Consider the following 15,416-nt stretch of genomic DNA (forward strand, 5'->3'; position numbering starts at 1 on the left):
AGATTTTTTTAAGGAAAGATACAAAATACCGTATATAGTTCCCCAAATTATTAACATGTTTTTAGAAAATGACCTCACCCTAGAAGTTCCTCAGATTGTAACACATGGTCTTGTGCCATTTCTCTTTCCTTCAAAAAGATGACATCATTTTTGGTGAGGTCACCTTTTTCAGCGTTGGAATTATTTCATACTATCTGAGATGATCTGAACAATAAGGGGGTTCCCTGTTTACTAAAACGAATGTAATTTACACAGATTTTATACTTTTGTCTAGCAGGAGATACATTGCTCTTAAAAGTAGCTATTACCTTTTTTCTAGAACAAATGATTTCTATTGGCTTTTCTTCTAGAAAGTAAATCTGACTAAAAAGAACTTTCATTTGATCTATTCTTTGGGAACTAAACTCCCAGATTCACAGAAATGATCATATGAATTCAAAGTCAGCTGCTAATTGGATATTTATAAGGTGGAAAGACTTGAAAATGTTTTAGTTTGTAGCATGGACAAGTGTTCAGATTGCATGAGAGCATGGGGGGAAGGCATCTGTTGGTTGTATTTGTATTTTATTATTACATATATATGCATGCTGGTGTGTTTTGCACAGTTTTTTTCTTTTTAGATAAGGTTGTCTGTGCTCTGTCCTTAAAATAAGAGATCATTCTTTAACTTTGTGATCACTCACAGTTTTAGATGTGGTTTTCTATTTAGGTAAACTAAAATATATTAGTTCGCTGACATTGTGGTGTTGATTACATCATGTGTAGATTCGGACTTTCTTCTGGGGAAATACTTTATTTAGTGATACAGTAATGATTAGAAAACGGAAGTTTAAGTTTATAATTCAGTATAAAATAATTCATCTTAGACTAGTTACCTTAAGTTGTCAGGAGTGCTTCCTTTCAATTCTCTAGCAATATGCTGCCCTCTAGTGGTTTCACAAGTCGCTTACTCAGAAAAGTCAATGCCATGGAGATTAGGATCTTTTGATGGCTGGAACCAATATGTTGGTGTTCACTGTTATGCACGCACGTCCGTGTGCACGCATACACACACACACACACACACACCACCCCTTCTGGAGGTCATGCCAGGAAATTGCCATGGAGATGAAGCTCTGGCATGGATAGAACCAGGCCAAACTGGGTCATGCTGTGTTCTTTTGCCTAGTATTTGACTCTTGAATTTCCAGTGACCAAATCTTAGAACAAATTATATACTCCAAAGTATATCTCTACCTCAAAAATTCATTAAAATTATTAACTTGATGCTGAGATGAAAGTGTATTTCCCAGTTACCATAGAGTGACTTCCACATTCCTTAAAATACACCCCCAGTTACAGAATCTCAAAGATAAATTTCTAAATCTTTGTAAACTACAAAATGCAGAAAGCATAAAAGGTATTTGTAATTAAGAAACAAATACATAACCTGAAACTATAAACAGTTCATATCCTTTATAACTTATGCTGATTCAGACTCTATTAAATTTTTTTTGGTGTTTATTTTTGAGAGAGAGGGAGAGAGTGTGTGTGTGTAAGCAGAGGGGAGGGGCAAAGAGAGAGAAGAGGCAGAGAATCAGAAGCAGGCTCCGTGCTGTCAGCACAAAGCCCGACTTGGAGCTTGAACTCACAAATTGTCAGATCATGACCTGAGCCAAAGTCAGATGCTCAACTGACCGAGATATCCAGGTGCCCCTTTTTTTAAAATTGTTTTTAATTGCTGAATCAGACTGTAAAACTCAATTAGTTTTAAATGTGGAGCTCTGTGGTCAAAACCAAAATAATAATTACAAACACCCATCTATTAGCATTTAGGAAGTTGTTCAAATTGATTTGAACTCTCAGATATAATCATGGATGGCTCTGACCCAAAGTGAGGAAAGACGGACTGGTGCCTTGGGGCCTACACTAAAAACTCTTCTGGTAAGAGCCTGGCTACATAGATTCCTTGAGCAGCCTTGCTGTACTAAAACACCTTTACTTCATGGTAGCTCCAGGGGGCATACCTATGTCAGAAGGAATAAATATATTTTCCCCCCTCTTTTTTTGTTAACCAGTTATAGAAATCTTGGGAGGGTTTCTTGGGACAATAAAGATACTGTGTTACATCTGTATAGTACTTCAGTTACCAAAGCACTTCCCACCTATGATCTCAATAGAGCTTCACAAGGTAGGACTACAAGATCACTGTCTTCCCTACTGTACAAAGAGAGGTTAAATGATTTCCCCCCTACTTAGGAAATAGTGAATTTGTGACAAAAACCCAGGTGCTATAGCCACATACTAAATGGTCTTTGTTAATTAGAATAGAAACTTCAAGACTGGGTGGAAAATACAAACTAAAAAGAAAATAAACAGATCTGGATCCTAATCAAATGATCAACATTCAAGCATCTAAATCTGGCCAAAGGCCTTCATCTGAAATGGTGATAGAGAAAACCGAATCACACTCTTGAGTCTTCATAATCTTAAGGGCACTGAATTGTGGTTTTATTGATATGACTTAGACCCCAAATGTCAGTTTTCAGGCTATAATTTCATTTAAAATAATAATAACCCTGGAGGAGATATGCTTTGGCCTTCTTGTGTGCTGACTGCATGGATCAAGGAGTCTGTTCCTCTGATCTTCATTTTGGAGTGTTCCCTTAGGCCACTGTGGTGAGAAACTGCTCTTGTCATCCCCCAACATGTACTGGAGTGGCCATCTTAAACTGACTTGGTTATTCGATAGTTGATTTTTTTTAAAATTTTTTTTTAACGTTTATTTATTTTTGAGACAGAGACAGAGCATGAATGGGGGAGGGTCAGAGAGAGGGAGACACAGAATCCGAAACAGGCTCCAGGCTCTGAGCTGTCAGCACAGAGCCCGACGCGGGGCTCGATCTCATGGACCACGAGATCACGAGATCATGACCTGAGGCCGAAGTCGGCTGCTTAACCGACTGAGCCACCCAGGCGCCCCGATAGTTGATTTTTAAAATTCATTCCTAGTGTAGATAGAATACCACGTAGATGGAGTCAGCAAGCATTTAATTTCGCTCCATTCACAGCTCTACAAAAAGTGTGTTAGTCACAAGCTCTCTCTATGCAAAGCCTCTCCTTTCAGAAGAGTTGGGGACTGAGGGATGCATATCCGAACCTACTGCTAAGAAATAGGTCACTGGGTGGGTGATGTTGACAGTGGAGGAGGCTGAGCACGTACGGGGGCGGGGTAAGTGGTGTGTGCGCAGTGTGCGGGCACATCAACTGCAGGATCACCGGGAAGAAAATCTGAAAGCAAGCTGTACTTCAGCAAGCCAAGACTTAAAACCATGTTAACATGGAAATGCTGCAACTAGAAGTAGTTTTGATCCCTAAACTCATGGACTTACGTTGTCTATATACAAATGACTTTTGCTCTCTTCAGGTCTTTAAAACCCAGACGTTTATTTCAGGTAGCCTGGCGGTTTTTGTAGCGCCATTGAGTCCTTATTTATGTTGACACATAAAAGTGTTATCACCCATAATGCAAGTTTCTGTTTTAAGGGTATATCCTCGACATCAATAAACTCTGAAAAAGACAAGGGAAAATGAATAGTTAACTATGTTCCTTGAAATTAAACATTTAGTTATTCCCATTAGTATTTTTAAAGATTTTTTTCACATTATCACTGCTTTAAGAAATGATGACATTCACATCATAAAACTGTGAAAAATGTCACTTTTAAATTGAATGTTATTTTTAAAATAATACTAAGTCTGAGTATAAATACTCAAATAATGACACTTTTTCTGCCCTCTCACAGAATACCCAGAGGATAAGCAGTTCTCAAGCCACTCAACCTCTAGCTACCCCAGTCGTGTCTGTGACCACCCCAAGCTTGCCTCCACAGGGACTGGTGTACTCAGCCATGCCTACCGCCTACAACACTGGTGAGCCTGCTCTCGTGCCTTTTGTGGATTTTAGTTTTGTTTTGTGATCAGCATGTGCTTTTGTGATTTTTTTTTAAGTGTATTGATCGAAATAAATGATTTCCAGTGTTTTAGATTCACATTTGGATGTATTAAAAAAAAACAAATACTAGCTTTGAAAAATGTACAGAAAATACATTGACTGTAGAATGGTTTCCCAGCATCGACCTTTACTTCCCCCTGACAAAGAAACAGGCGGCCGTTCTCACAATTCCGGCCTGTGCGTCAGACCGAGGAGGATGGACTGTCGTCGTTTCTCATCGCACAGTCCCTCACTCTTCCCAGCTGTTGAAGGAAGAGGTTTTTCTCTTCATGCCGTGTTAGCCAGCTTGGGGAAGACGGAGCCTCCTTGCACTCGGGACCCCGCAGGGCAGTGGATGTGTCGCTGTGCCGGGCACATTGTGTTGTCCTCCATGTGTTTGTGCCCCGGGAGCAAGACCAGGCCCTTTCTTGTTTCTCCTCAGAGCCAGTCACTCCCCTTTTGGGAGAGGAGCTTTTCACCCATTTATGTTTATTTAGACGTTTCATTTTAAAATCCACTATTTCGAGGCGGTGTTAAGAAAAGCTACAACCGCTGCCCTGAGTGCAGGGGTGCGTGGAGCCGCGCAGACTGTGTGGACAGTCCTCCACATACATCCACCCTTCCGGGGAGAGGCAGGAGGTGTGTGGCTGCACTTTCACCGGCTGAGAGGCAAGCACCCGATGCTTCAGAGAAGGAAACGGTTAAATTTTACCTTGTCAGTTATGAAGAGACTGCAGTATAGGGCGTATATTCTTCTCATGATTCTTCTAAGTAGACTGTAATAAAAACCAGCTAATTTTAGACTTCAGGGTAAATGCTTTAGCACGGTGTTTTCAAACTGCTGTCTGGAGCTCCCTGAGGCCACTGATACATTTGATTGTCACTTTAATTGCATGTAGTGCACTTAAAACAAAATTGTAAAAGGTTTTGTTGAAAAAGCCTTTCAGAAAAATGTTGACCTTTTCTAATCGATATGAAAAAGAAACATGTCCGAATCTACTAAGTGCAAAATCTAGGGTAAAACAAGAGATTACGCATTCATAGAAATTGTTTCATTCCACTGATGACCAGCTAGCTGTATGAGTGACAGTATGCTAGGGACATAGCTTTTCTCCCGAGTTTCTGCCAGCTAAGGAGCAGGACATACATGAGATGGCAGCTATGGAGGTAAAGTCCTCAGTGGCCGAGGTTGGCAGTTTGTGCTCTGAGACTTGAGCATGTGAGGAGGAAAGAGGGAAATCTAAGAGCTAGAATGTTCCAGAGGGATACTAGCTGAGAAGATGGGGCTTGAACTGGTATTCAAGTGAGAGTAGTTTACTGAATAATACTTCATGATGGGTTTTTCAGTATACTTAGAAACTCCACTATGCTTGTTTTTAGAAATGCAGTTGGATTTGCAAGAACGTGTTTTTCTAAAAGTTCAGAAGGATTCACCAAAACATAAAAGTGGAGTCCTGTTCTCTCAAAACCATCAGTCGCATGGCTTCAGTTTGATTCCTTCTTTTAACTTAGACTTTGCACTCTTTTTCGGAGCATGTATTTGGCTTAATTTTACCATATTATCTTTAATGTATTTAGTTGCCCTTTCTAAAAATATAACCGTTTTCATCTTTCTTTAGTATATCATCTGGCTTTCGGTACATATTTAGAGTCAGACTCGTGCCAGATGGTCAATAAAGGGATAAAAAAATGAGCAACATTTCAAAAAATACAACAGTTGTTATGCAGACACTTCCTCATGCCCATCAGTAAGGTCACTCCCAGCTTCCTAGACTTGCTCGTGCATCCATTCAGCACATACTTATCAAACACCTACTATGAGGCAGGTACTGGGCCAGGCACAACAGGAGTGTGGCTAGTAGTGGAACTTAGGGAGTGTTGGGGGAGAAAGACACAGGATAGACAGCTCTCGGAATAATTTATCGTAGTCATATTAAGAGCTGCATTGAAGCTTTGACCTAAAGGAGCACAGGTGACTCAGCCAGGCAGAGTGTGGAGAGTGTTCCAGGGAGAGGGAGCACTGTGTACAAAGACGAGGAGATAGGAGCATGACGGGGAGGACAGGGATGGTGGAGGGCAGTTAGAGTTGAAACTGTAGAGGTAAGAAATTTAGAGGCCATGTCGAAGATTTTGGATATTGAGAGTGCTGGGAAGCCATAAAGTTTTAAGCAGAGAGGTAGCATGACCATATTTGTTGTTTTAAGATCACATTGACTGCAGTGTTCAGAGGGGCAAAACTGCATGCAAGGAACCCACGTGGGGAGCTGGATCAGTGGCCCCAGTGGCGAATACTGATGGCTCGGACTGGAGTGGTGCTGGTAGAGCTGGTGACTCAGGCAGTATGGAGAGACAGTACGTAGAATTGAGCAGCCTTGGTGGTTGGTGGTGGAAGTAGGAGGGAAGTATCAACACCCACGGGCCTCTGGCACCAGCAACAAGGTGAAAGTCGGTGCCGTTTATCAAGATGAGGAGGTTTGGAGGAAAAGAGGAATCCAGCTTGGGTGTCAAATTTGAGTGGTTTGGAGGGACATCCAGATGGATGTAGCAAGTTAGCAAGTAGGGGGTTGGGAATACTGGAGGTGGAGAGAGTTGTGAGGCACAGGGGGGCGCTGTGGAAGGCAGCGGTGCTCGGGTGTCCCCACACCAGCCTCTGGGAACGCACCAGGCGGTCAGGAGACCATGGCATGAGGAGCAAGCGTAGAGGCAGGCGGAACCCGAGCACCGCCTGCACTGTTTCCGCTCTGGTCCTTTTTTATTGATGTTAATTTGCTAGGAAGACCAACTTATTTAAATACCTCTCTTGAGACATGGAAAAGCAGTTGAAACTAGAAGGGTTTTTGCCACCTCTCTTTAAAACTAAATGGAAAAGACAAGTGTTAATGAAGAACTGAAATAACTCTATGTGTGAATGATACCTAATGTCCTAAGTCTTGGCCGAAGTGACTTACTTGTGTCTGAAGCATTCATATAAAATAACCTATATTATATATTGTACTCTTGTAACACTTAAGTATTTTCATGAACTTGAAATTGTTTTTCAGGCAGTCAGAAACCTTTGACAGCCCCTGTACTTTGAGCAAATGCAGTTAATCAGTTGTGTAATAATGTATGATTTATGCCACTGAGCTTGGCACTGCATGGGAAGGGGTGCCGTGTCTTTCCTGTTGCCCTTGTACTTCAAGAACCTAAGACCTGCTGTTCCAGACTCAGCCTGACCTGTCCCTCTTCTTCCGGAGGGTAGTGCTGGGCACATTTAAAATAATGGTTATGTAGGAACATCCTTTAGCAATGGCCTTTTCATTATTTCTATTTACTGGAAAAAGTATCTCAACTTCTTGTGAGACATTAAACTTATAAACATTTAGTACAAAGTTGAAACTTACTGAAATAATCCCAGATAAGCAAATATAGCCAGGACCTGTTGGCCTCCCAGAAGAAGAACTGTTGTGGGGTTAGACCTGTGTGGTGTTTTAGGTTATGAAGTGCCTGGCTTTTCTCAAGCTAGGAGCTTCTGGAGCTACTATTTGAAAAGCCTATTTTGCACGGGCCTCTTATTACACACACGAGCAAGATTTCTTTCCTTGTTTTAGATTACTCGCTGACTAGTGCGGACCTGTCGGCCCTGCAGGGCTTCAACTCGCCGGGAATGCTGTCTCTGGGACAGGTGTCGGCCTGGCAGCAACACCATTTAGGACAAGCAGCCCTCAGCTCTCTGGTGTGAGTAGCTAGAAATTTTCCCCAGATCTCTATTCCCAACCCGTGCACTTTCTTTTTCTAGCTGTTACAGTCTTCACGCTGTTGACTTTCACATGACTGTCCTACAGTGATTCTTTTTTAGGTGGTACAAGTGTTTGGAGAAAAGATTTTCTTTATGATGATTCTAGATAATAGCTTGGATACCGAGCAAACTAGGCATTCCTTGAAGAAATTCGGGGAGCAAGCCTTCTCTTGTATGGAGGTAGAGAGACACATAGTAACCAAGGGGCACTGTGGCACCGATGTCACCCGTATGCACCTCCTACCTACCCACCAGTGATTAAGCCACTGGTCCCAGCTCTCCTTCCCAACCCCTATATCTGATTCCAGTGTTGGAAAAAGGCAGCTTTGAGGTATTCAGGCCCACCTACCACTTTTTTGGGGGGTTTTCTCTGCTTTGGTGATTAGATAAGGGATAGAAAAATAAGTGGCCAACCCTCATGGAGGCCAGCTGGGTGTGCTTTTCTGTCTCCTCTGCTGACATGCTCTCCAGCTACACAGCCCTATTGCTGTCCCGGTTCTGCAAAGGCTCTGTTCCTTCTCCTTCCTGCTAGCGACGCCTGACTCCCCCTGGGCACCACCATACATTCTCTTCACTCAGATCCCCTCACCCTGCCCATAAGGGGTGTTCTCTTTGTTGAACTCTGCTTGGTGAGGTACAGTGTCTGCAGCGAGCCAGCTGGGATCAACCCACGTGAATCCCCATAGCCTGATTCACACACAAGATACCAAACCCCTGCCATTCCTCCCCTGCTATCCACAGAGAAAGCAAAGGTTATTTTCCTTCATTTATTTTCTTTGCATGTTGGCCTTTGAGGCGTCTGTTCATCCTGATGAACACCCTAAAAATAGCCCCACAGAAGCAAGTGGAAGTGGCTTGGCACTCAGGATGGGGGAACAGGCTGGACGCACACACTGTGCTGTACTACTCTGAGCAAGTTAGCCTTTCCAAGACCATTTCCTCACCTGGAAAGCAGGGTGATGTTACTGAAGAAACCAAGGAAGAGAGGAAGCGGGACCCAGGCTGCCGTGTTGTTCCTCTCTCGTCTCTCTGCTGCACAGCATCAGACACTGACACTGCTTTGCATACTTCACCTGCTAGAGTACCACGGGTGCGGGTCGAACTAGCCTCTAAAGCTCCCATTTGTCCTGTTCTTTTTCTTCCAAGGAGAGGTAACTAAAACCAGTGTTGGGGAATTCTGACAGCATTTCGGTCAGGCGGTATCTGTAATACACTCTGGTTACACGGATGCCCTCACAAACCACTTAACGTCTTTTTTTTTCTTCCTTCAGTGCTGGAGGGCAGTTATCTCAGGGTTCGAATTTATCCATTAATACCAACCAAAACATCAACATTAAGTCAGAACCAATTTCACCTCCCCGGGATCGAATGACCCCGTCAGGCTTCCAGCAGCAGCCGCAGCCGCAGCCGCAGCCCCCCCAGCCCCCCCAGCCCCGGCAGGAAATGGGGCGCTCCCCCGTGGACAGTCTGAGCAGCTCGAGCAGCTCCTACGACGGTAGTGACCGGGAGGATCCGCGGGGCGACTTCCACTCTCCAATTGTGCTTGGCCGACCCCCGAACAGTGAAGACAGAGAAAGCCCTTCTGTAAAGCGAATGAGGATGGACGCGTGGGTGACCTAAGGCTTCCAGGCTGGTGTTTGTACGTGGCGTTACTGCAGTGAACTGCCCTACATATCTAAATTGGTAAATAAGGACATGAGTTAAATATATTTATATGTACATACATACATATATATCCCTTTATATATATATATGTATGTGGGCGTGAGTGTGTGTATGTGTGGGTGTGTGTCACATACGGAATCAGGCATTTACCTGCCTTGTAGATCTGCAGATGTGCGTCCCATGGCAAACAAAGCACCCTGTAGGCGGAGTCTAGTCTGGCACTTCCTTGGACTACTTGTTTCATAAGATAACCAGTTTTTGCAGAGAAACGTGTACCCATATATGATTCTCCCACACTAGCTTGCAGAAACCTAGAGGGCCCCTACTTGTTTTATTTAACTGTGCAGTGACTGTAGTTACTTAAGAAAAATGCTTTGTAGAACAGAGCAGTAGAAAAGCAGGAACCAAGAAAGCAATACTGTACATAAAATGTCATTTATATTAATTACCCAGCCTGGCATGGGTCTCTGTTGCAGAGGGGTGCATGGGAAGGGCTGTTGATATTTTAAAAAACAAAACAAAAAAGCCCCACACATAACTGTTTTGCACGTGCAAAAATGTATTGGGTCAGAGAAGTGATCTTTAGCTAATAAAAAAAGAGAGAGAGTAGAAAACACGCATGAGATATTCAGAAAATACTAGCCTAGAAATATAGAGCATTAACAAAATAAATTAATATATTAAGTTATAATTGGACTATGTCAGAAGTTTCTTTTTACATTCATATCTTAAAGAAACTGATTTTAGCTCATGTATATTTTATATGAAAGAAAAGAAAACACCCTTATGAATTGATGACTATATATAAAATTATATTCACTACTTTTGAACACATTCTGCTATGAATTATTTATATAAGCCAAAGCTGTATGTTGTAACTTTTTTTTTAAGAGAATAGCTTTATCTTGTTTTAACTTTTTAGTTTTATTTTAAGAGGGGAAAAAAAACAAAACAAAAATATCTTGCAAGCAGAACCTTGGAAAAAAAAAGCCATGAACACTTATTATTCTATATGTAAATTAAAAGTTGAGCCAAACTCTTTGTGTATATAGCATCTTAAATATATTATCACCTTTGATGTAAGTACCTATGTATTGTATGGTCACCAGATTAAAAAGTATATTTTTGTGGATTGCCGCCAATTTGGGGGGAAAAGGCGAGATCCTTATCAAGTAGAGTATTCACTGTTTAATATTTACTATTTTGTTAAATATACTGTACTTTGGATTTTAATTATTAGCCCAGTCTTTTTCGGAGGATTGTATAAAGGGGTTTCTCCCCTCACTGGTGGTGAATGTGTGATGTTACATTGTAATCTTTGTGCTGTATGGGTTGAGCATCATTATATATTTTATATGTGTACATAAATAGCAAAGTGGCAAAAAAAAACAACTGGTGTTAAGTTCATCTTGCATAAATATAAAATGTGTTGTAACAGATTTTATAAGGCATTATTTAAAACTTGCCTTTTGTGAGGAAAAAAATATAGTAGAAAAAGCTGACCTAATTTAACTAATATTAGAGATCATGGCAAAATAGTAGATGAGCACAAAGGTTTTATAAGTGGTAAATGATTAGGGAGAAATAATTTTGGGGGGAAGGGATCTTTTCTTCCTTGACCCTCTAAAATAGAATGATGCAGCTGGTTACAAAATCCTACCATCCTGAACTCTCTGTGCAGTGAAATGACACTTTGGTGTGGGGAGAAATTCTCTCGTGGGCAGATCCTTGGCACGGCCTGCCGTCCTAATGGAGCCCGTGCCGCACTCAGCTTAGCTTCTGAACAAGGCCTTACTTCTCCTGCAGGAAGACAGCGAAGGCGTGATAGCAGGTTCGTGCGTTTCCTGGGCTTGTGCCACAAACAAAATTCAAAGTCCTGTATATCTTTCATCATAGATTTTTTAAATACTCCCTTTCCTGAGAAACTCAAAATAAGGGTTTAAGAGTTGCTGCTATTTTGTATTTTACACTTAATATTGAGCAGCTACCTACAGTTTTTACTTATGTTTTGCTTTTCCCCCTAAATTGCCTTCCTTTTGGCAATTTCCTCATAATGCTATTTGTGACAAATCATCAGCCAGGTTTCCTGACTGACACATAGGTATTAGGTACAGGATAAACCTGTGGCGTTCACAACTAAAAAAAAATGGAATTCTGTTTTAATTTTTGATAGAGGCCAAAAAAGGGAGGGTGATGTGCCGTCTCCTCTCGTCAGTATAGACATTTGGCTCGTCCTCAGAAAGGATTAGTTTTTTGTTAAAATGTACTTCTTTTACTGAACTACATACAGGCACATTTCTTCATAAGGTCACACTTAATTGAAACAAGACAGTCTCCCAACACTGAATTTCCAAGATGATCCTTACCACTTTGTAAACCATTTATAGCTTTGAAAGTGTTAAGTGATTCTTTCGTTATTATTTATGCATGTTCATGAACTTCTGCTGTACATTGGAATAGGAGTTAACACATTCACATTTACTGTCTATTTTCTTGTGTGCCTTATGAGATGGCTTTTCTGACTGTATCTCAATAGTCTTTCTTTCTATGCAGGTTTATAATCAGTACAACTACTGTTTTCTAAAATTATAGTACACAAGGCTCGGAGTTTGTATTTCAATTACACTGACCAAGTAACAATGTATTCCGTTTTCAGGAAGTGAATATTTGACTGTTAACCCTCTTCCTGTATGCCCAGTGTGACGTGGAGCATACGGACTTGACAGACACCCCTCACCCAGACACCATGTACAAACACATACACATGCACATCTCCTGGTGGAAACCAACTCAGAGCGGGGAAGACACGAATGGTGTTTCTTTAGAACCGACTTTTCTTACCGTTTTAGACTCATGTGTTTTGTATGACACCATCACAAGAAAATTTTATCCTTCAGATGAAGTATTTTATTACTAAAAGACAAAAACAAAAAAAGCTTAGAGTACACCGCACTGGTTGAAGTACAGTTTCCCTCCGTGCGCCGCCCAGCACGACACTGAGAGCAGAGCCACCATCATATGTCTGCAGATGGTCCCGATCAAAACTCCATCTTTTGAGCCCTAATTCTGTCCATTGTGTTCGAGACTAAATCAGGGGTTTGTTCTAAAAGAACAGTATATGTTTTACCATTTCCTTTACCTATAAGGACAGCTAACAAAGCATTAACATATTTTCTTGATTAACCATCATGCGCACAAGAAATACATAGTAAATAAGGAACCAGAAAACTCCTGGCGTCGGATCATGAGAAGCTAGATGAGTAGAATGTGAAAAAGATTTTACAAATGTAAAACTTTTATTTCTCTGTAGAAACTTTCTTCACTTTGCTGTGCAAGAAGACACTGCTTTGCTATATTTAAAATGGCTTTTTTAAAAAGAGATTTATGTATTTGGTAAATGTTTGTAGTCAACAGTTCACACAAGAAGCTGTACACGGTTTGATCACGTAAAACCGTTTGGCGGCACAAGCTGGACTTTGTTGCCATCCTTGAGATGAACCTTTTAAGAAAAATAAGTTAATCTCAATTTTTCCCTGAATGTGTTGTTTTTTCTTCATTATACAATAAATATTATAGTGAACTTTTTATCAAATGGTTAAGAAAATGCTAGAGGTTGTTGTAAACTATTTGTATCCTGCACTCACTACAGTAAAGACGGACTGGCTTTTCCTGTGTACTCCAGACTCTGTCGTGTTTGCCGCCAGTCGGCCCCTCTGTCCCCCCGAGTCCCTCTCCTTTCCCTTCTGCTCACAGGCCTCTCCCACCTGCAGATCTCCTTTACTCACCTTGAGACTCGGTCAAGGAGATCACCGTGGCGTCTCACCAGCCTCACCCGTAGCTGCTCCCGGGGCCTCCCCTTCTGGGCTGCCCTTGGCCCCTCAGGAAGCAGTGGGCAGTCCGGGCCCCAGCATCGGCGGGCCTGGCCGTCACTGCAGCTGCTGTGGACCCGGTAAGGCCATCCAGGCTCTAGGAATGACTTCTCGCGGGATAGATGATGAGCCAGGGTTGGCGGGGCGGGCGGGAATACTGCTAAACGGGATCGGATGATATATATAGCAAGTTCTGTCTTTTTGAATTTAGGGGGTGAGATGATTTGTTTTACCCAAAATGCATACATGATACTGAGACAGCGGCAAAAGACAGATTCAGTAAATGAATTGTTTTCAGAAGTGACAGGTGTGAAAACTTGTCTTAAACTGGGAAGTGTGGAAAGTGTTCCCTTCCTTGGGTTTGCCTTTTAAGCCAGCTCCTAACTAAGCAGATTCTTGCTGTCAAATGAAAAGCTAAATTTTTGTGCTGGTTTTACTTGCTGGCTACAGTGAGGCTCTTATTAGCAGGTTTTGAAAGCCGGTGGAGTCCTGTGGCTAAAAATAGTTTAATCACAGCTGCAGCTACTTAAAATCAATTCACTGCGATTTCCTAGTTAGCTCCCACGGGTGCCTTCCTCTAGGCTTTATCTTGCTTTTAAGCCGATTCTGTGTCCGACTGGCACCAGCCAAGAAGATGATTTTTCAGTCGGAGCCCTCTGCCAGCTGGATGGCCCAGCCTGCTCCCCTCTGCCTGTCTGGTCTCTCCTTACAGGGTCAGAGCAGCACCTGCTGTAGAACTGAGGAAACCAGTGTTTCTTCCCACCTTCCACACAAAGTGAAGGGGGTTCACAAAGTGAAGTGTTCCTGGAACACTAAGGAGAGGGACTCCTGAGGGGCCGAGGGCATGAGTGCCATCACACAGCAGAATGTGCTTAGCCCAGAGAGTAAGAGGTGAGCCCCGATCCCCAGCTGTCCCGGGGTGTGAGCTGAGGACGAGCTCCTCTGAGCCAGCCCCCAGCCAATGGCCGCACACAGCCTGGGGCACGCCCCTTCCCTCCTGCAAGAAATCTTGAGCTCCCAACTCCGTGTCTGCTTCCCAGACGACCTAGGCTGACTCGTAGCTCGCCCAGCTTCAGAGAACGTGTCCTAGACTTCAGTCACTTTCTTACATCTTGCACCTGCTCACCGTGTCCCAAAACAGCCGAAGGCAGCTGGGGAAGAAAAAGCAAAAATCACAGTTGTACTAACTGGGTTCTCTGTATAATCCCCCTCCCCCTTTTTAAGCTTTATTAAAGCTTTACTTTGGACTAATTTTTAACTTCCAGAAAAGCTGCAAAAATAAGCGTTTCCATATATCCTTCCCCCAGCTTTCCCTAATGTTAACGTTTACATAACCATCCTACTACTATCAGAACCAGGAAACTGATGCTATTACCACTAAGCCCCGCCTCCTGTTACTGGCCAGCATCACCACACCTGTCTGTCACTAGCTCTTCCAGTGCCAGCGCAGCCACTGGCAGGCACACCAGCAATGGGGCCCCAGCAGCTGCTTGCATGTCAAGATCAAGCCCTGCCTTGTGTTATTGGCCAGCACCACCATGCCCACCTGTAGCTATGGCTGTTCCCTTCAGCTGAGAACCTGCGTGCCCCCCACCTTTTGTGCAACCTGAACCCTGTCACAGACTTCCACTGCAGCATGCATACCCACGGGTACAGTGTGAAGTCCTAGGACAGCAGGCACTCAGTTCTGTCAATGCCAGGGAGCCTGTAGTTGGCCTCAGCCCTTGCTATCTGCTCTGACACCCATCGCTACAACTTTCTCAAGTCACTTCTGCCATTTCATAGGTGCCTATAGCTGGCCCCCCACAGTCAAGTGTGTGCACACCTTTGGTTCCAGCCACCAATGCTGCCTGTCCTGGTCCCTAGCTACTCACTGGCCCTAGAGGCATGTCTGAGAAGCTCAATAGTGCTCATCAAGGAATACACAGTTGTCAACAGTGTGCATGCCAGTGACGTGAGCCAAAGAGACATCATGCCCCGATTGGACCCACTACTGCCATGTACTCCTGTATTTATTGCCCTGCACCACTAGACCTGGGTCACAGCATGATCCAGTGTGCCCCTATCTGCAGGTGAAAGGCTTTCCTAACCAAAATCAGTCCATAAAGGCTGGAAAGGTGAGGGAAACAGG

The 15,416-nt window shown here is 43.0% G+C and overlaps 2 protein-coding genes across 9 annotated transcripts in view; one reads left to right on the plus strand and one right to left on the minus strand.

The window, feature by feature from the left end:
- Positions 1 to 13,092, plus strand: part of MEF2A (myocyte enhancer factor 2A) — a 162,193-nt gene extending 149,101 nt beyond the window's left edge. For all 8 annotated transcript variants that reach the window (XM_053223622.1, XM_053223624.1, XM_027067947.2 and 5 more), the window contains 3 exons: positions 3,786 to 3,912; positions 7,564 to 7,690; positions 9,023 to 13,092. In XM_053223622.1, the coding sequence (XP_053079597.1) occupies positions 3,786 to 3,912; positions 7,564 to 7,690; positions 9,023 to 9,371 (603 nt within the window). In that variant the 3' untranslated portion in view covers positions 9,372 to 13,092. The remainder of the gene's footprint in view (positions 1 to 3,785; positions 3,913 to 7,563; positions 7,691 to 9,022) is intronic.
- LYSMD4 (LysM domain containing 4) overlaps positions 10,372 to 15,416 on the minus strand; it is a 32,018-nt gene continuing 26,973 nt past the window's right edge. Inside the window, exon 3 of the transcript XR_008299006.1 lies at positions 10,372 to 14,436. The gene's annotated coding sequence lies outside the window, so the exon portion shown is untranslated. The remainder of the gene's footprint in view (positions 14,437 to 15,416) is intronic.

The sequence above is a fragment of the Acinonyx jubatus genome, chromosome B3, assembly GCF_027475565.1.
Source record: "Acinonyx jubatus isolate Ajub_Pintada_27869175 chromosome B3, VMU_Ajub_asm_v1.0, whole genome shotgun sequence".
Classification (NCBI taxonomy): domain Eukaryota; kingdom Metazoa; phylum Chordata; class Mammalia; order Carnivora; family Felidae; genus Acinonyx; species Acinonyx jubatus.